Source organism: Mustela putorius, unplaced genomic scaffold (assembly GCF_011764305.1).
Source record: "Mustela putorius furo isolate JIRA1106 unplaced genomic scaffold, ASM1176430v1.1 tig00000698_pilon_pilon_pilon, whole genome shotgun sequence".
Taxonomy (NCBI): domain Eukaryota; kingdom Metazoa; phylum Chordata; class Mammalia; order Carnivora; family Mustelidae; genus Mustela; species Mustela putorius.
In genome coordinates, this window is record NW_025421449.1 from 2,145,787 (window position 1) to 2,164,934 (window position 19,148).

General features: G+C 48.3%; 1 protein-coding gene and 1 long non-coding RNA gene across 4 annotated transcripts in view; one reads left to right on the top strand and one right to left on the bottom strand.

Moving 5' to 3' along the window:
- Positions 1-2,174: 2,174 nt before the first annotated feature.
- PRF1 (perforin 1) lies at positions 2,175-7,529 on the bottom strand. 2 transcript variants are annotated; one of them, XM_004769513.3, is made up of 3 exons: positions 7,392-7,529; positions 5,273-5,885; positions 2,175-4,192 (listed from the first exon to the last, which is right to left on the bottom strand). In XM_004769513.3, the coding sequence occupies exons 1-3, from the start codon at positions 7,492-7,494 to the stop codon at positions 3,064-3,066; spliced, it is 1,845 nt and encodes a 614-aa protein (XP_004769570.2). In that variant the 5' UTR covers positions 7,495-7,529; the 3' UTR covers positions 2,175-3,063. The 2 variants fall into 2 exon arrangements, with proteins under 2 accessions (XP_004769570.2, XP_004769571.2); XM_004769514.3 differs by having other exon boundaries at positions 5,273-5,849; positions 7,392-7,518.
- Position 7,530: 1 nt separating this feature from the next.
- Positions 7,531-19,148, top strand: part of LOC106003499 — a 31,204-nt gene continuing 19,586 nt past the window's right edge. For both annotated transcript variants that reach the window (XR_006607699.1, XR_001176021.2), the window contains exon 1: positions 7,531-7,693. This is a non-coding gene — a long non-coding RNA (uncharacterized LOC106003499). The remainder of the gene's footprint in view (positions 7,694-19,148) is intronic.

Sequence of the window (19,148 nt, forward strand, 5' to 3'; positions counted from 1 at the left end):
GAATGGCGGGCCACTGTCCCTTCCCTGTCTCACTCGTCCTCTCCCCTGATGGGCTTTCTGGGATTGCCTCTCACATAGATCACCTGCCCTTGAAACTTGGATTCACCTCTGCTCTGAAACAGACCCCATACTGGGGGCAGGTGCCTCCCGTGGATAGAGCCCGGCACATGTCCTTTCCTAGTCTCAGGGAAGGGCAGGGAAGCAAGAGTCGGGGCATTTTCAGCTGCTGGGGTGGGGGGGGGGATGGGGGTGTGTGGCTCTGCTTTCCACTGGGACCCAGGTGGTGTTGTCATGGGACCCCATCGTTCCTTTGGGGCTGTTATAACAAAATACCACAGACTGGGTGGCTTACACACTGGAGAAATACATTCCTCTCAGTTTTGGAGGCAGGAAGTCCCAGGTCAAGGTGTCGGTGGATTTAGGGGCCTGTTTTCTGTCTGTAGAGCGCACCTTCCCGTGGGTCCTCCTATGGTGGAAGGGGCCTGGGATCTGTCTGGGGCCTCTTGCATGACGGCGCTAATCCTGCTCACGTGCCCTCCCACAGCACCCCCTCCTGAGGTGATCGCCTTGGGGCTTATGATTCCTTCCTGTGAATTTTGAGGGGACACAAACATCCAGGCCATATCAGAAACCAATGGCATATACAAATTGTAATAGTTTGGGGAAGGGTTGTTTATAAAGGGCCTGTGTGCAAAGGTGTGTGTGGGGCTATGGAGAAACACAGGGGGGACACAGTAACTCGGGATCAGTACAGTGAAGCTGCTACCGTCCACGGGTCTGAAGGGGTGAGAGAGGGGGCAGTTGCAGGGGTGAGAGACAGGCCGAGGCCCCCTGGGGAGGAGTGGTGACCCAGCTAGACATGGCCACCTCACTGAGAGACCAGAGGGGAGCAAATGCTCTATCTCTGAAACTGTCTCCCATCTCCTGCCCATCTCCTGCCCCCTGACAGAGGGGGGCAGACAGGTCAGCCTCCCAGGCCGGAGCAGGGTGAAGATGGAACCCGAGGAGGGCCACTGGAGGCGATCTTGCCCAGGAGGGAGCTCCCCGAGCAAACAAGGGGCCTCCGGCTGACAGCCTTCCAATGTCTGTGTGGGGTGGAAGGGAAAATGTCACACTGGTTCTCAACTTCGGGCTGAGGGCGAGCTGCCCCCAGCAGCTTCGGCCCCTTCCTCCTCCTCCTTGACCATCCCACGCCTTTTCATCCAAGGGCCCTTTTCTCTAGCATCCTGGTGGTCTCTCCAGCTCCAGGGCTTAGAGTGGCGTGTTCAGGACTCAGAGACCTGGCTCTGCCAGAAACTTCTGCAACCACAGTTACATCCTCTGGGTCCCGGCTTCCCTAGGTGGAGCACCAGGTGGGGTAGCAAGATGACCTTTCAGTACCTTTTATGGAGCACTGACCTTCTAGAAAGCCTTGTGGCCCCCCTCCAAACAGTACCGAGAAGGGAGAAAAATGAAGAGTATCCTTTTGGGGAAGCCAAGGCCCAGCGAACAAGACGGTTGCTGGAGGTCACTGATCGTGTGGGCCCTTAAACAAGGCTCCCCTCTTTGGTCAGAGTGGCCCCCTGAGCCAGGCCTGCTTTCCCAGAGGGGTATGGCCCACACCCATGTTTATTTTCAATTAGTGCAGCAGCCAGTGTGACCTTTCAAGAATTTTCTTGTGCTCGTGTTTGTGCGCGTGGCTGTGAAGGGAAAGGTGTAAGAACATTGGTTTCAACTGGCCTTTTAGGGCCAGCCAGTCCCTCCTGTCCCCCCCTCCCACCTTGGGGATTTGGGGTCAGTAATATGACTCCTGGGCTTTGAGAGTATGGGTCCACACAAACCTCCAAGGCCTTAATTTGCAGGGCCTTTCAAAGGGAGTCAGGAATCCAGGCCAGCAACTCTGAGCCCCTCTGACTTGGCAACCCGGCACCAATCCTGCCAGTTGGAGGAGGCTGCTTGGATCTTGCCGCCTGCCCCTGTGGGCCTGTGTCCCAAACATACGAAACAAGGACCATTTCATTTGACCACAGAACCCAAAGCCAGGAAGCCTCAGACACCCCCTTGTTGGAGCCACTGCCTTCCCTCCTCCCACTGTGGGGGACAGGGGAGAGCCCTTCAGCCAGTCACATGGGTTTTGTTGAAATGACAGCTTCCCAGATGGCTGTGGATCAATTATGGCCTGTGCACACCTTCTCTTTGACTTGTACATAGGTTTATTTTTATAAAGTGAACTGCCTTGCCAACAATTAGAGAAGTTAATTTAGGGTTTCTAGTTACTTCCAGAAATTCCGAGCCCCGCCAGCCCTCCTGCCTGGGAATGCTTGGCAGAGGCAGAGCTGCAGCCCTCGCTCCCCCCCATCTAGGTAAATCATGCGCCCTTCAGCTCCCCATAGTCCTCATCATTCCTTGTGGCCGCACGGCTGGGAGCTGAAAGTCTGTTTGTTGCCTTTGGTTCCTGCGTTGGTGCTGCTGGGTTTTGAATCAAGAGTTACAAGGGAAGTAAAATATTTTGGGTCCCCATGTTTCCAACGAAAGTAGAAAGCCAATTTGTTGATTCCTGGCCCGCTCCGGGATGAGTCGCAGGTCCTACTGGATAGGGTCGCTGATATAGATGTCGGTCTCTAGGGCTGCGTTTGGTCCCGGCCCTCTCCCCGGCCACAACCACCACCATGACGGTCACCATGCACACGTATCAGTCCTCTGTCAGGCTGGGCACCCACGAGGCCGATCCAGATGGTCCCTGATTTGGCTGAGGGGCAAAGCTGGGCAAAGAAGAGAGAGCAGGCAGAGCAGCTGGGACAGGCAGGGTTGGACACAATGGGGTGGAGAAGTCCCCGTGCTGGTAAAGGCTGCAAGGAAAGCCGCTTGTTTCCAGGGCTCGAGAGTATCAGAGAGCTGCAGCAGTTCGGACAGCAGACCCAGGGCTGGCCTATAAATTCAGCTACTTCATTGAAAAAAGAAAAAAAAAAGTAAGCCTCAGTTTTCCATCTGTCTAATGGGGATATGAGGATAGGCCCTGGGTGCCTCTGTGAGAACCCCATTCATTCCGGGTTCCCTAGTCCTCTTGAGCAAGGCCCACCGTGCTTACCACACTGGCCCGCTCCGGTTCCCCGGAGGTGCCCCCAGAAGGCCGTGGGGGGCGTACTGCAGGCAGGTGGCCCCCTCCAGGTGAGGCAAGCATTTGGCGTGGTAGGAGAAACTCAGGTGGCCGTGGTTCAGGTTGCACGTCACCTCGTGTGAGCCAGACTGCGTTTTCTGGTCACAGGTGCCGAGGAGGTCGTCATCCCAGCCATAGTCTTCGTCCCACACCTGCACCCTCAGGGGCCCCCCGGTGGACAGGATCACGTCCCCGAAGTCCAGCCGCACTGCCCACTTGGGGTAGTTGCTGTTCCACACCGTGCTGGTTCTCAGCTCCTGGTTTCCAAAGAAGACCTTCAGGTAGGCGTCCGTGGCTGTGATGTAGTCTCCCCACAGGCCTGTCGCCTGGAAGTTCATCACCTCCAAGTGGGCCAGGCCCCTCTGCCGGGGACAGCAGTCCTGGTTGATGACCGCTGAACTGTGGCACACACACTGGCATGGGTTGTGGGGGCTCTTGTACTGCCCCGGGGGGCAGGGCCTGCCGCAGTCCTTCCACCGGGCCTTGTCCATCACGTACTTGCTCACGGCCTGCCTCAGCGCCTCCCGCCGCGGGTCCCGGCTCTCCACCAGCACGTGCAGAGGCTCCAAGGTGTAGTCCACCAGGCCGGGCCTGTCCAGCAGGGAGTTCATCCAGGCGGAGAACTGCTCCGGCTTGGCCCCGTCCCCAAACAGCAGGTCGCTCACCGTGGTGTGGTGACCGCCAACTATCTGGGAAGAGCGTTCCCGGTAGGACTGGTGGAAGGAGGACTCCATCTTGTGCTGCTTCTTCTTCTCCTCACACGCCTTGAATTTTGAGGAAAGTCTGGCTTGGCTGTTGATGCTGACCTGGGCCTCGACGTTCAGGCAGTCCTCTACCTCCTTGGCCGTGAGCCCGTTCAGGGCCAGCTCACAGGTGCGCAGGGCAGTGAGGGCCGAGACCCGGCCGCCCAGCTCCATGGACCGGATGAAGTGGGTGCCGTAGTTGGAGATGAGCCTGACGTACTCGGCCTCCGTAGAGGTGTTGAAGTCGGGGGGCAGGTCGCTGAGGGCCTTCTGGAAGTTGGGGTGGAGTGGGGGAGAGTGTACCACGTGAAAACTGAAAGGGGAGAGAAACATCAGGTGGGCCAGCCGTGGTTGGTTTTCCCCATTCAGCCCATCCCTCAGGGTTGACCAAGGTCACATGTAAGTGATAGAGAACTTGAATCCAGGTGGCCTGGCTCCAAACCCAAAGCTCTGACCTGTTGGGGAAACCCATTCTGTCTGTTGCTTCTTGGTGAACTAACCATGATGAATTTCTGCTTTTCCTTTGCAACGTATTTTTTCTTCCTCCCTCCCTCCTTCCTTCCCTCCTCTCTCTCTCTCTCTTTTTTTCTTTTAAAGATTTTATTTATCTATTTGACACAGAGAGAGAGACAGTGAGAGAGGGAACACAAGCAGGGGGAATAGGAGAGGGAGAAGCAGGCTTTCTACTTAGCCGTGACCCTGATGCAGGGCTCGATCAGAAGGCAGACACTTAATGACTGGGCCACCCAGGGGCCCCTCCTTTTTATTTTCTAATGATAAAATTGATGATATGGTATAGATAGTGACTGTCTTGCTTTGGAACCCAGTCCCGTGGCCTTGTCTGTCTGTCCCCTAGATTGGGCTCCTGACAGCTCTGGCCACAAGGCAGGAAGCGCCCTGTCTCACTGTCGGGATGTCAGGGTGGGTGACTTGGGTGGAGACCATGTGTTTCTGGGGTGTGGGACCTAGGTCCCTGAGGAGAGGGGTGTGGCTGCTGCTGTCTAGCCCTTAGCCCTAATTCCCAGCACAGAGCCTGCTACATGATGGACATGATCGTGGTCGGATGTGTGAATGAGGCCCAGTGATGGGAAGTCTCCTGCTCACAGGACAGGGGGCTGGGCACTCAGTAGATCGACATGGCACCATGTTGGGGTTCTTAGCACAGCCTTGCTCATTTCTCCTCCACCTATTCTCTCCTGGGGCTCTTCCTTTTAAGGGGCCCCGGGGAGGAGGCCTGAGGGCACCATATCACCCAGACTGAGAGAACCAGGGTTGTGTATCCTCCTGGTGGACTTAGCCTCCAAGTCCCCGTACTGCCATCTCAGCGCTCCTGACCACGCCAAGTTTCCCAGCCCTTTTCCCCAGCTCCTCCACTCCGACCCGCGGTGCTCACCTGTAGAAGCGACACTCCACCAAGTCAGTGCTGAAGCTGAACTGATCCTGGTGGGTTTTTTGGGCAGCGAAGTTGGCCATCTTGGAGTGTGAGCCAGCCATGGTCACATGTACCTGGGCGCTGGGTTTGGGAGACACATCCAGTCCCACCTGCCAGTCGTTGCGGATGTGGCTGGCGGCCTCCCTGGCCACGCCCTCAGTGGAGGTGGCCTTGGCCCTGACCACTTGGCGCTGACAGCCTGAGCCCTGGGCGCGCCAGTGGGTCAGTGCCAGGGGCAGACGCTGGAGGGCGCCTGCCTGCAGGGCGTTCTGGCAGAGGGTGCAGGTGCGGTCCGGCCGCAGGTAGCTCTCTACGTCCACAGGGAAGGAGCCCGAGCGCTGGAGGCTGGTCACATCCACGCCCTCCCCCGCTAGTGCTGCACCAGGCACGAACTCTTGGTTGCGCCGGCACTCATTGCGGGTGCCTGTGCGGCAGGGGGCTGGGGTGGGCGTGGGCAGCAGCAGCAGGAGGAGGCCCAGGAGGAACAGGTGGGCACCCATGGAGCTGCGGAGGCACGGGAGCGTTTGGACTCTGGAAGCTGTGGGCAGAGGTACAGAGGATGAACCCTTGTGGCCTACAGAATAGAGAGGCAATGAGATGTGCCGTCAGTCTCTGAAAGAGCGGCAGTGGCCTTTACAAATCCGGCCCATCCCCCCACCTGTACAAATAGGCTCAAGGATGGGAAGTCACTTGCCTAGGGGCACAGAGCCAGGAGGAGCCCCTTGTTAGGATTTTACTATTTGTTTTTTGTTTGTTTATTTGTTTATTTTTACTTATTTTACTTATTTTTAAAAAGATTTTATTTATTTATTTGACAGAGAGAAAAACAGCGAGAGAGGGAACACAAGTAGGGAGAGTGGGAGAGGGAGAAGCAGGCTTCCTGCTGAGCAAGGAGCCCAGGGCAGGGCTTGATCCCAGGACCTTGGGATCATGACCTGAGCTGAAGGCAGATGCTTAATGACTGAGTCACCAGGTGCCCCTAAGATTTCATTATTTAAGGCCTAATGTGGATCCAGACTGATGGCTTTGAACCCAGGACCATGGCTGCTACTGGTGGGGAAGGGGCTCTGCATACAGAAGAGGAGACAGAGTGTGCATACAGCAAATTTGGGGAGGGGGTCTGGGACTCTAGAGAAGCCTGGATTCTAGGGAATTATCATTTTGGGCCTCAGAACAAGCCAGGCTTTTCCCACTCCACCTCTCTCATTCTGTGTCTGTCTGCCTGTCTCCCGTGAAGCCCTTAACAGAATTGGGAAAGAAATAACATACTGCCCTTATGGTCCCCTACCTTCCCTTTGGGCCCGCTCTCTGAGCCTCATGGGAGAACAGCCCGCATTCCAAACTCGAAGCTTCGCACTTGCCTCTGCCCTTACACCCTGCGTGGGGAGGGCTTTATGGGCCCAGCACGCTTCCGCTGCGCGACTCTGCTTGGGGAGGGCTTTAGATCCCCTCTCCGGATTTCCCATGCCCACACCTGCTCTGCCATCCTCTGCCGTGCTCTGCAGAATTCCAGCAGTGCCATGAGCTACCTGTTGCCTACTGTTGGGCAGCCATGGGCTAGAAATTTCTTTACTATTTTGAGGTGGCTTCAAAACAGGGACCTGTTTAGAATCTGGAGTGTCCACACTCTCCCCCATCCGAAGTGGACTTCTTGGAAGCTTGTCCTTTCCAGCATCTGCCAGCGACCACAGCCTCTCTGGAGAAAAGCCCGTGGGTCCTCCTACTCGGGAGGCCAGCACAGCTGATAACATTAAGCCACAGAGCTCCATCTCTATCCTGGGCCTCGTTAGGCTCCCTGAGCTCCCAAGGAGCCCACTTCCAGTTTTCTTAAAGCTTTCCCTGTCAGCATCTGAAGGGGTCTTACAGACGATACCCTATAAGGTTTCCTCTTTCGCTGTGAGGACGTTGAGGCGCAGAGCGAGCATGAGGCCACCCAGTGAGTCAGTGACAGAGCATTCTCACAGGTCACAGCACTTCCTGTTCCATCAGGCTCTTCCCTGGATGGAGCAGCCCCGCTCCCAGGCCTTCTTGTCCCCACCCGGGGGCTCACAGCCTCCCCGACGCCCGCCTTCCCCCCTACCTGGAGTCTTGTGCGCAGACGCTCTACACAGACATTCTCTCCCCACAGGAGACGCTCCTGAAATGGTGCTGTCAGCCCCCAGCAGGCTCACCACACAGCTCATCACCCCGGCCACCGTTCACAGCACTTCTGCTTCCTGTCCCGCCCCTCCAGCTGTGGTCATGGGTCCCCTCGGCTCTCCCCCTCCCACCAGCACCCATCCTGTCCTCACCTCCTCATCCGGGCCTTCTGACAGCCCTCCAGGAAGCAAAGCTGTGAGGGCCAGCGTCTCATCCCCCAGCAGAGGTGAGACAGGCTGACAGGTGAGGCTTGGTGTGGAGCACACCCAGGGGCCTGGGGACTTTGGGATTCGACTCTGGGGTTGAGGAGCAGGCCAGCAAGGGGAATCCCCCTGCTTCTGATCTACAGCGTCACGTGTTTGAGACCTAAGAGGGGGCACAGCATAGGAGCTCACCACAGGGGCTCTGGCTGTGTGACCTGGCAAGCTTCTTTAGCCTCTCTGGGCCTCAGTTTCCTCAGTTAAAAAGGGGGATAATAATAGTTGGACCCTACAGGTTGTGAAGAATGGGAGAGTCACTATGTGTGAAGTGCTTAGAGCAGTGTCTGGTTCTCAGCCCATGTGAACTCCCTTGAACATTAACGCCGCCTCCCCAGGCAGTGGGGAGAAATCACCCTCCTGGCCCTCTCCCTATCCACACCTGCTTCCCAACCTGGCCCAGACTCTAGATCCCAAACGACATACCCCAGAACACACTTACCTGTTCCCCCTTTTGTGAGGAGAACCAGCAGCCACACTGGTCCCCAGCCCCTCCCCAACCCTGGCCTGAGGTTGCAGCCACGGAGTGGGTGGGTGGACAAAGTGGGAGAGAGATGTGGGTGGGACCAGAGGCCTAGGGTCTTCATCCTTTGTCTTACCTGAGGTCAGGGTGGGGTGAGGTTTCCATGGGTTGAGTGACTCATGGGGTGACTTCTGGCGGCCAAAATCACACTGGTTTGAGGTGAGGACAGCTGGGTAAGTGGGGGGCTGTTTTCAAGAGTTCACACTCCAACTGGTGTACGTGACGGGAACAAATAGCCACAGGCCCCAGACCACGTGTGACACCATGGGGTGGCTCATCCCTTGAGTCTGTGTCCCCCCCGTGAGGGCCTTGCTGTTACGGGAACAGGGGCTTAGGCTGCCTTCTGGGAAGCTGGATGCAATCTCCTCCCCGCGGTGCCCCCCCCGTCCCCCACTTCTATATGTCTGTGCCTAGTTTTGTCACATGGGCATAAACAAGGGTTGGGTCATTGGATGGTAGCATAATGATGTATATTAAGATTTTTGGAACTTTCCAGAGACTGTTACCAGGTAAGTGCTCTGTGTGCATTTGTATTTCTGGAGTGGCATTCAGAGAAATCTGTTTCATTTTTACAAGATTTACAAGGGAACCCAATTAAAATAGGTCGATACATCTCGACACCAGCTTTTCGAAATGAAATTCGTTTAAACCGGGAGGAAAAGGCCCTACATGTCCAATAGTGTTGGTACCATCGCATGAATAAAATTATGTCTCTGCGTTTAAGGAGAGGGAAGGGACACGTCGTGTTCCAGAAAACATATTTAGAATCTAGTCTGATTCAAAACGTATCTGTTGAATGCCCATGTTCCTGCTGCTGTCACCTTTAAACATAAAAATCATCTGTAAATAACTAAAAGGAAAAAAGAGGTCAGGTGGCTGAGGCTGTGAGTTTAGTTCTGGAGGAAGGGACAGGTGAGGGAGAGGGAACAGGCTGTAGACTCAGCTTGTGGGAAACTTACTGAGTTTGAGCCATTCCAGGCTAGTTTGCTTATTCCTAACATCCAACAGAGGACTTTGGGTCTTCTAACAGTCCTTGGATTCTTTTTTTTTTTTTTTTTTTTTTAAAGATTTATTTATTTATTTATTTGACAGAGATCACAAGTAGGCAGAGAGGCAGGCAGAGAGAGAGGGGGAAGCAGGTTCCCTGCTGAGCAGAGAGCCTGATGTGGGGCTCGATCCCAGGACTCTGGGATCATGACCTGAGCCAAAGGCAGAGGCTTTAACCCACTGAGCCACCCAGGCACCTCAGTCCTTGGATTCTTGAGGAAATGTGCATTTAACACTTTCCAAGTGTCATGTGAAGTTTCTACCATCCAAGGGATCCTGGGGGTGGGGGTGTGACCCATTAAAGAGCAAGGATGACATCGGGGTCTACGATGACTTTTTTTGACCCTTGTGCCTGTGACAGCTGTTCTCTCCGGGTGACATTTAGCACTTCAGAAGAGAGTTAAACACACCTTTTCGTCTGAGATGTAAGTTTTCACAGTGTGTTCAATTGCCAGACGCCCCCTACATGGTTTATGAGTAGTCACTTTGTTGAAATAGAACTCACATATAATTCACGTATTGGAAGCATACAATTCAGGGGCGCCTGGGTGGCTCCGTCAGTTAAGCGTCTGCCTTAGGCTCAGATCAGGATCCTAGGGTCCTGGGATGGAGACCCTCATTGGGCTCCCTGCTCAGTGGGAGTCTGCTTCTTCCTCAGCCTCTCCCTCTGCTTGTAGTGTCTCTCTAGCTCACTCTCTCTCTCAAAAAAATTAGAGTGTACAGTTCAGTGGTTTTTAGTAAATTCACAGAGTTGCGTACCCACCACCATGATCAATTTTCAAATGTGTTCATCACTCTGAAAAAGAAAGCCCATATCCATCAATGGTCACTGTTCTTTTCACTAGACACTGATCTACTTTCTGACTCTATGGATGGAAGACAGAAAGTGGAGGACATTTCGTATCAATGGAGTCATGCAAGAGGTGACCTATGTGGCTGGCTTATTTCATGTAACATCATATTTTCAAGGTTTATCCAAGTTGTACCCTGTACCAGGCCTTTGTTCCTTTTCCTGGCTGGAGCACAGTCCCTTGTATGGAGTCACCACATTTTTTTCATTCATTCATTGTGGCCATTGAGTTGTTTCCACTTTGGGGCTATTAAGAGTAATGCTGCTATGAACATTTGTGTACAAGTTTTTGTGTGGACCTGGGTTTTCATTTCTCTTGGATATATATCTAATCGTGGAATTGCTGGGTCATAGGGTAACTCTACATTTAACTTTCCAGGAATTGTTTTCCTATCGGGTAGCACCATTTTACTTTCCCACCAGCAGTGTAGGAGGGTTCTAACTTCTCCACATTGTTGCTATTGGATGTTTTAATCACAGCCATTCTCATGGATGTGAAGTGGTATCTCAGGGTGGTTTTGATTTGGATTTCCCCACTGGCTAAGGATGGTGAGCTTCTTCTCATTTGCTTGTAGGTCATTTGTGTATGTTCCTTGGAGAAATGTCAGTTCAAGTCCTTTGCCAATTTTTGAATTGGGTTATTTGTCTTTTTGTTGTTGATTTGTAATAGTTCTTTATATATTTTGGATTTGATAGATATCAAATGACTTACGAACATTTTCTCCTATTCTGGGTTATCTTTTCACTTCTTCTTTTTTTTTTTTTTAGATTTTTATTTATTTATTTGAGAGAAGGACAGTGAGAGAGAGAGTATGAGAGGGGGAAGGTCAGAGGGAGCGGCAGACTCCCCGTGGAGCTGGGAGCCTAATGAGGGACTCGATCCCAAAATCTTGGGATCATGACCTGAGCTAAAGGCAGTTGCTTAACCAACTGAGCCACCCAGGTGCCCATGTTTTCACTTCTTAAGGTTGTCCTTGGAAGCCCAAAACGTTTTAAACTTTAATGTAGTCCAAATTATTTGTTTGTCACTTTGTTGCTTATATATATTTTAATGTCATACTTGAGAGGTCTTTGCTTAACCCAAGATCATGAAGATTTACTCCTGTACTTTCTTCTAAGAGTCTCCTGGTTCTATCTCTTACATTTAGGTATGCTCCACCTAGAGTTAATTTTTGTGTTCGAAAAGGGGTCCAACTTCATTCTTTGGCATGTGGATATGGTTTTGATGTCTTTTTTCCCCAAGGTTACTACGTATTTACCCTTGACAGAAAAGCTCCAAGGATACTCCACGCAGTACCCATGAAGAAACTCTGGGTCTTGATTTCATCTACTTACATAAACTCTCCCTACTCTACATGCTACACACCTGAACCATAATCAGAGAGGTGCTTCAACAAAACAGACCTGTAGATTGCAATTGTGTCTATTTTGAAAATACCTAAGACAGTCACAGTAGCATTCCTTTTATCCTGTGATTTTTCTTGGTTCCCTCTTCCTTTGGGGTTCTTCACAGAAAAACCCAGGGAGTCTTTCCGCTTTTTCCATTCTATGGGACACCGGCACCCAGTTTTTATACTCAGATTTTTAACACTGAGCCTATATCTTCAACAGTGATGGCTCTATTCGGATTTTCTGGCTTTTCTTTTTTTCTGGTATCAGTTTTGGCAAGTTACATTTTTCTAGGAAAATTTCCAATCTGTTTGAAATTTCACTGTTGCGGCCATGAAGTTATGTATAGCAGTCTCTCTTTCTCTCTCTCCTGCTCTTGAAAAAATATCTTTCTGAATCCATTAGCAATGCCCTCTTTTTGATCACAGGTTTTAAATCATTATTTCTCTCTCTCTTTTTTTTTAAGATCAGTCTCACTAAAGATTTTTCTATTTTTAATTTTTTTTCAAAGAACATGTTCTTGGCTTTATTAATCCTTTCTACTGAATCATTATTTCCTATTTGATCAATTTCATTCTTACCTTTTCATTTCCTTCCCTTTTCCCATATTCTTTGGGCTCCTATTTTACTTCTACTAACTTTTTATTTTTATTTTTCTTAATTTTTAAATTTTTAAAAAAGATTTTATTTATTTGTTTGACAGACAGATCACAAGTAGGAAGAGAGGCAGGCAGAGAGAGAGGAGGAAGCAGGTCCCTGCTGAGCAGAGAGCCCTATGTGGGGCTTGATCCGAGGACCTTGGGATCAAGAAAGAGGCTTTAACCCACTGAGCCACCCAGGCACCCCTCTACTAACTTTTTAATAAAAGATTTTATTTATCTATTTTAGAGAGAGCGTGAGCAGGGGAAGGGGCAGGGGGAGAGAAAGTCTAATGCAGACTCCATGTTGAGCATGGAGGCCCACACAGGGCTCGATCCCAAGACCGTGAGATCATGACCTGAACGGAAGCCAAGGGCCACCCAGGTGCCCCTTGCTAACTTGTTAAATTAAGCGCTTAGCTCGTTAATTTTCATTTCCCTTCCTTTTTTTTTTTTTTTTTAAGATTTTATTTATCTATTTATTTGTCAAAGAGAGAGAGAGAGAGCGTGCATGCACAAGCGAGCACAGGCAGAGGCAGAGGGAGAAGCAGGCAGGCTCCCTGCCGAGCAAGGAGCCTGATGTGGGACTCGATCCCAGGATGCTGGGGTCATGACCTGAGCTGAAGGCAGCCGCTTAGCCAACCGAGGCACCCAGGTGTCCCTCCCTTCCTTTTTGACGTAAACACAAGGCTCTACATTGCCCTAAATTTCTTTTAAACTGCCTCTCTATCATTTTGGTAGGAAGTCTTTCTTTATTACTCCCTGGCTTCTTAACACTTCCCAAATGTCCTGATCATTTTTTCTTTAACCTGTGAATTATTTAAAAGGATACTTTCTACATTTTCAAGAAAATGGGGTTTTAAATACCATCACTTGGCTAGTGATTTCTGATATAGTCACACTGTAGCAGGACATTTCTGGATGAAAGCCATTCTTCGATGCTAGTTGAAATTTTCTCTGTGGTTTACTAAATGATTTCATAAATGTTCCTGTGTACGGGGGAAGAATACTTGTTGACTGATTTTTTTTTTTTTTGGATGCAAGGTACTGTGTTCAAACCTATAGTCTTGAGATATATTAACTACTAAGGAAATCATGTTAAAGTCTCACACTGGGAAGACAGATTGTTCAAGACCTATAGATTTTCTCCGGCAATGAGAATTCTGTCAACTTTGGCTTTGTATGTTTAAGGCTATTTTATTAAACAAGTTTAGCATCACTTTGTCTTCCTGGTGAATCAAATTCTTTAAATCTTCCCAAAGGATGCTTCTCCCCACAAAGATCAGTTTAGTCTGATATTAACCCCACAAAGATCAATTTGGTCTGATATTAATAGAGCTATTCCAATTTTCTTTTTTAATATAATTATTTTTGATTGTGGTAAAATACATATAATGTGAGGTTTACCGTCTAGACCATTGTCAGTCTGCCAACCTTCTTTTGATTAGTCCTCACGGGAGATCTTCCATCTTCCTTTTAAATTCCCTTTGTTTTTATGTTACAGGTGGGTCTCTGTTAAACATAGTGCATTGAGTTTTGTGATGTCTCCCAGTCTGGGTAGCTGACAGTGTATCCCCGCATTAGGTCCATTTACATTTACTGTTCTGTGAGAGTTTATTTCTACTGGGATGTGTGTGATCAGTTTCCTGCTGCCTTCTCCCCTCTTTTCCTGCCTTTTTCTTCTAAGATTTTATCTATGTATTGAGAGAGAGCACGCAAAAGCAGGGGGGAGTGGCAGAGGGAGAGGGCGAAGCAGGCTCCCTGCTGAACGGGGGGGACCCAGGCGGGGCTTGATCCCAGGACTCTGGGATCATGACCTGAGCTGAAGGCAGACGTTGAACCAACTGAGCCACCCAGGCGCCCCTTCTCCTGACTTCTTTTAGATTGATCAAACTTTTAAAAAGTCACATTCTTTTCTCTGTGCCGGTTGACCCTCAGAGCCTTTCTGATTCTTCAGTGGTTGCCCATGAAAATGCTACCATGCGTTCGTAGCAAGGTCGAAGTTTTCTCGTCGTTCTCCCTTCTAGGGATTTTGTGACCTTAGAATGCCGTCCACTAAAGTCACCCTTTCTCATCCTCAGGGGTATTGTCATCTGGGACTTTTGTTCGCTCTTCCTTTTCCTGTACGGACTTAGTCACGGGTGCCATCTCTGGATGCCGTCAACATTTGCTTATATTTATTCACACATTTGTCAATTTCTTTGCTCCTTAGTCTTTGATCTCCGAGCTTCCTGAGATTTTTTTTTTTTCCTTTTAAAGTGCTACGCACTAGAAGTGCCTCTGGCAGTACCCGCTCTCAGTTTCTGTTTGCTTGAAACGTCTTTATTGGTTTTGAATCATAATTTTAGCGAGTTGACACTTTGAAGTCCCTGATGGTTGACACCTCTCGGCATTTTGAGGTCATTTCGCTGTTCCTGGCTTTCGTTGTGGTTGTTGTTTACCTGTTATTCTGTGTAGTGAATTCATCTATGGGGAGGGGGGAGGCAGAGGAAGGACTGTTTCTAAGATCTTCTCATTTTTTATTTTTTGAAAGCTTACTACACAGTATAGATCTAGATATGACTTTCTTCTTAATTTATCCTCTTCGGGGTTTGTTCTTCCTGAATCTGAGGACTCACATCTTTCCTCATTCGGGGAAGCATCTTTCTAGATGCATATCCCGTCGCCTTGGCTCTCTCTAGTTTTGCCTTGTGGTCCGCCCAGCAGGAATGCCCAGCAGGAATGCAACAAGACCCCCTCACCCTCTCCTCCTTGTCTGTTATGCTCTTTTTCTTGCTTCTTACTTTTTGTGTGTCTCTATGGTGTGCTCCTTGGTTTTTCTCCACTTCTTTGTTCCACTTCCTTAATGCTTGTTTTCTCTGTGTTGAATGTGTGATTTAATCCATCCATGGAGTTTTTATTTTTTATTGTTTATTATTTTTTTTTAAAGATTTTATTTATTTATTTGAGAGAGAGACAGTGAGAGAGAGCATGAGCGAGGAGAAGGTCAGAGAGCGAAGCAGACCCCCCATGGAGCTGGGAGCCTGATGCGGGACTCGATCGCGGGACTCCGGGATCATGACCTGAGCCGAAGGCAGTCGTCCAACCAACTGAGCCACCCAGGCGTCCCATCCATGGAGTTTTTAGATGAGCTCATGCATCTAACAAGATGCAAACATCCAAACAATGTAAAAACATATTTAGTAAATAACTTCCTTCCTGGGGCATCTGGGTGGCTCAGTGGGTTAAGCTTCTGCCTTCGGCTCAGGTCATGATCTCAGGATCCTGGGATTGAGCCCTGCCTTGGGCGCTCTGCTCAGCAGGGAGCCTGCTTCCCTGCGCCCCCACCCCGCCTGTCTCTCTGCCTACTTGTGATCTTTCTCTCTGTCAAATAAATAAAGAAAATCTTAAAAAAAAAAATAACCTCCCTCCTGCCCTCTTCCAACCTACCTCCACAGGTGCCACTTTTTTTCTTTTTCTTTTTTAGTTTCTTTGGTGTCTTCTCAGAGTTATTTCCCCCATAAAAATATAAGTAAATACTAGTAAAAATATTTTATTTTCTCCCTTCCTTATATAAAAGGAAGTATGTTCTATATCTTGCTTTGTGCTTTATTTTGTTTTAATATGGTATACCTTGGAGATCTTTCCTTATCAAAATAAGGGAGTTTCCTTATTCTCTTATTTTTTAGGTGGTTGCGTAGTACTTCTTTCTTTCTTTCTTTTTTTAAATTAACATATATTGTGTTATTTGTTTCAGGGGTACAGGTCTGTGATTCATCAGTTTCTAGTGTTTCTTTCACAGAAGAAACATAATGTATTTGACCAGTCTCCCACTGATGTCCCTTTGAGTTATTTATAGTCTTTTGCTCTTAAAAACAATGTTGCAGTTGAATAACTCATACATAAAGCATTTGCTGGATCAGGACATTATGGGTGTTCAATTTTGTTGTGCATAAGGCATATAAAAGTTCACACACACAGGGGCACTTGGGTGGCTCAGTTGGTTAAGCATCTGACTCTTGATCTCAGCTCAGGTCTTGAGCTCAGGGTCATGAGTTCAAGCCCCACATTGAGCTGCATGCTGGTTGCGGAGCCTACATAAAAATATATATTCTCTCTCTCATACACGCACAATTTACATATATATATATACAATTTACATATATATATATATACACATATACACATATGTATCTATACATACTTTATACATACACATATATAGTGTAAATATACATGCATATCGAAGAGTGTCTCAGTCCATACACACACACACAAAACATACACTCTCCATGGGGCTGGCATTCAGTTTCCACTCTACAAGCAGTTCACAAGTGAGTTGGTTTTCCCTCCATCTTACCTACAGAATGTGTGGCCTTCTAGATTCTTCTTCAGTTAATTTTGACTTACAGTGATGTATTTTTTATTCACAAGATCTCTGTTTCACTCAGTTCCACATTGGTGACTCTGTTTTCATTCTGTTCTCAATTCTGTGATTGTATGTCATGATTAGACTCTTTAAAAAGTTTTAAAACATTCAAACACACTTATTGAAAATTTTACATCTAGGCATGCCAACATCCAAAGACTTTGGTGCGTCTGATTTTTATTTTGTTGTATCAGTGGACTCCGCTTTCCTAGTGGATTGTATCCCTGTGTGTTTTGCCTGGAGTCTGGGCTTTGTGCTCCCATGTGGCTGCTCTTTATCTGGGGCAATCCTGCAAAGCCTGGGCTAAGAATATTCTTCTAAAGCAGGTTTGGACTTTCTTTTTGAGACACCTCCCAGCTTTCCCCACCTACCTATTTATGTTTATTTGTTGGCGTGGCATAGTTTGTCCTAGACCAGCAGTGTAAATTTGAGCCACAAATGTAGGGAAGGGAGGTCTGTGGTTATTAGATTTTAAGAGAGTCTCTGTCCTTCTACTCAGATTTGCGACGGACACAAATAAATGTCTTTCTTGATTCCTTTTCCTAGTAAATAGATCTTTTTTTTTTTTTCCTAGTCTACGCTTTCACTGACATTATTAGCCCATGGAGAATTTATTTAAGTTTTATGTGGGGTGATCTCAGCTCCCATTGCCCTCCCCCTTCCCCAAGACATTATTGCCTTTTCCTTCTGTGGTCATCATAACCCGGGATCTGGTTTCCCTGGGTTGGCGTGTGCCTCTGGATATCCACGGCTGGTCGGCCTGCTTTTCTCTCTAGTTCTTATTTCTTCAGTTTTTGACCTCTTGGGATAGTTCTTACTTATTTTCAATTTCATCTGTGCTTTTGGATACGTGTCATACTTAACTCAGCCTTTCTAGGTGTTTTTGCAGCAGGGTAGATTTTAGGAAGAATTATTCTCTAATATTTGATCTCACAAAATATTGTTTATTCAATAAATATTTTACTCAATAATCTTTTTTTAAAAATATTTTATTTATTTATTTGACAGAGAGAAATCACAAGTAGATGGAGAGGCAGGCAGAGAGAGAGAGAGGGAAGCAGGCTCTCTGCTGAGCAGAGAGCCCGATGCGGGACTCGATCCCAGGACTCTGAGATCATGACCTGAGCCAAAGGCGGCGGCTTAACCCACTGAGCCACCCAGGCGCCCCTCATTCAATAATTTTGAATGAAATAAATGTTTATTAATCGCCTACTATGTGCTAGACAAACTATTCTATTCTATTTCATTCCAAAAGATTCAGAACACTGGTAAGTATAGCAACTACCAGTAAATTCACACACCATTAGATGAAGGGGAAATTTCTTCCTGTTTTAACAAAGAAGCCTTTAACCCATGGTGGATGATGGCTATGATCCACGTGGTGGTTACATGCTGACATTAAAAAAAAAAAAAAAAGATTTATTTTTATTTGAGAGAGGGAGTGAAAGAGAATGCATGAGCAATTTTATATTTTATTTTATTTTATTTTCATTTAGATGGGGAGAAAGGCAGAGGAAGAGAATCTCAAGCAGATTCCCCACTGAGCGTGGAGCCCCATGCTGGGCTCCATCTCACAGTCCTGAGATCAATACCAGAGTCGAAAACAAAGGTTGGTCGCTTCACTGACTGTGCCACCCAGGCACCCCAACAACATTTTTATGTGAGATTGACCCTACTTAAGTGGCACTAAGAGGGCATTGGTCATACTCTTGGTTTGCAGGGTATCTCACCACATTAATCTCTATTGACTAATAGAACAAGACTCTAGATTACTAACGTACATGTCATGGAAATGAGCAGTAGGAGTCAAATCTCTTGCTTTTTTAAAATCCATTAAAATAACGAGGTTGCTATCAGGGGGAGCCTACTGTGGAAATCTCCCAGTGCCCGCATTTTGGGAAAGACATCAGGCTCCTCCCTCCTCCTGTCCCCTCTGCATTTCTCTTTCCGATGACATTACCTTCCTCTCCTTTTCTTTCTCTGCTCCATTCTTCTCTTTTACCAGGCTGCCTTCTTGGCTCACCCATCAGCTTCAACGGTCCCATCATGGCTGCTGAAAAATGCCAGCGCAGCCTTTCCAAAGGCCTCCTATGGCTTACCCTCGTGACTTTGTATGGCACAGACTTTTTAGCTTACAAAGACCTCCACATGCATTGTTTTGTCTATGCCTAACAATGTTGTGATACGAGCAGAATGTTGTTACCCCTGACACACACCCCTGATTATTTTTTAAATGAAAAAAAAAATACCCAGAGAACCCACAAGAAGGGGTACTTGCCCAACATTACATAGCTAACAAGGGGCAGAGCAGGGACCAAACCCTGGTTTTCTGGCTCAAGGCCAGTGCTTTCTAAGGAGCCCAGCTCACATACAGCTGCCTAGTAAATCCACATCCAAGTGAAATTCCAATGTCTGGAAAAATTGGGTTTCTAACTCATCAGCGAGCATTCAATTTTCTGATATTTCTATTAAAGAACAGTTGGTCTGGGATTTCTCTGTGAGAGTGGTGGCCTCAGATAATAGAGCTCAGAAAGCTGGTGTGACTTTTGTGAATGTTCTCAGGGCTGTGCCTGGCCATGTCTGGGA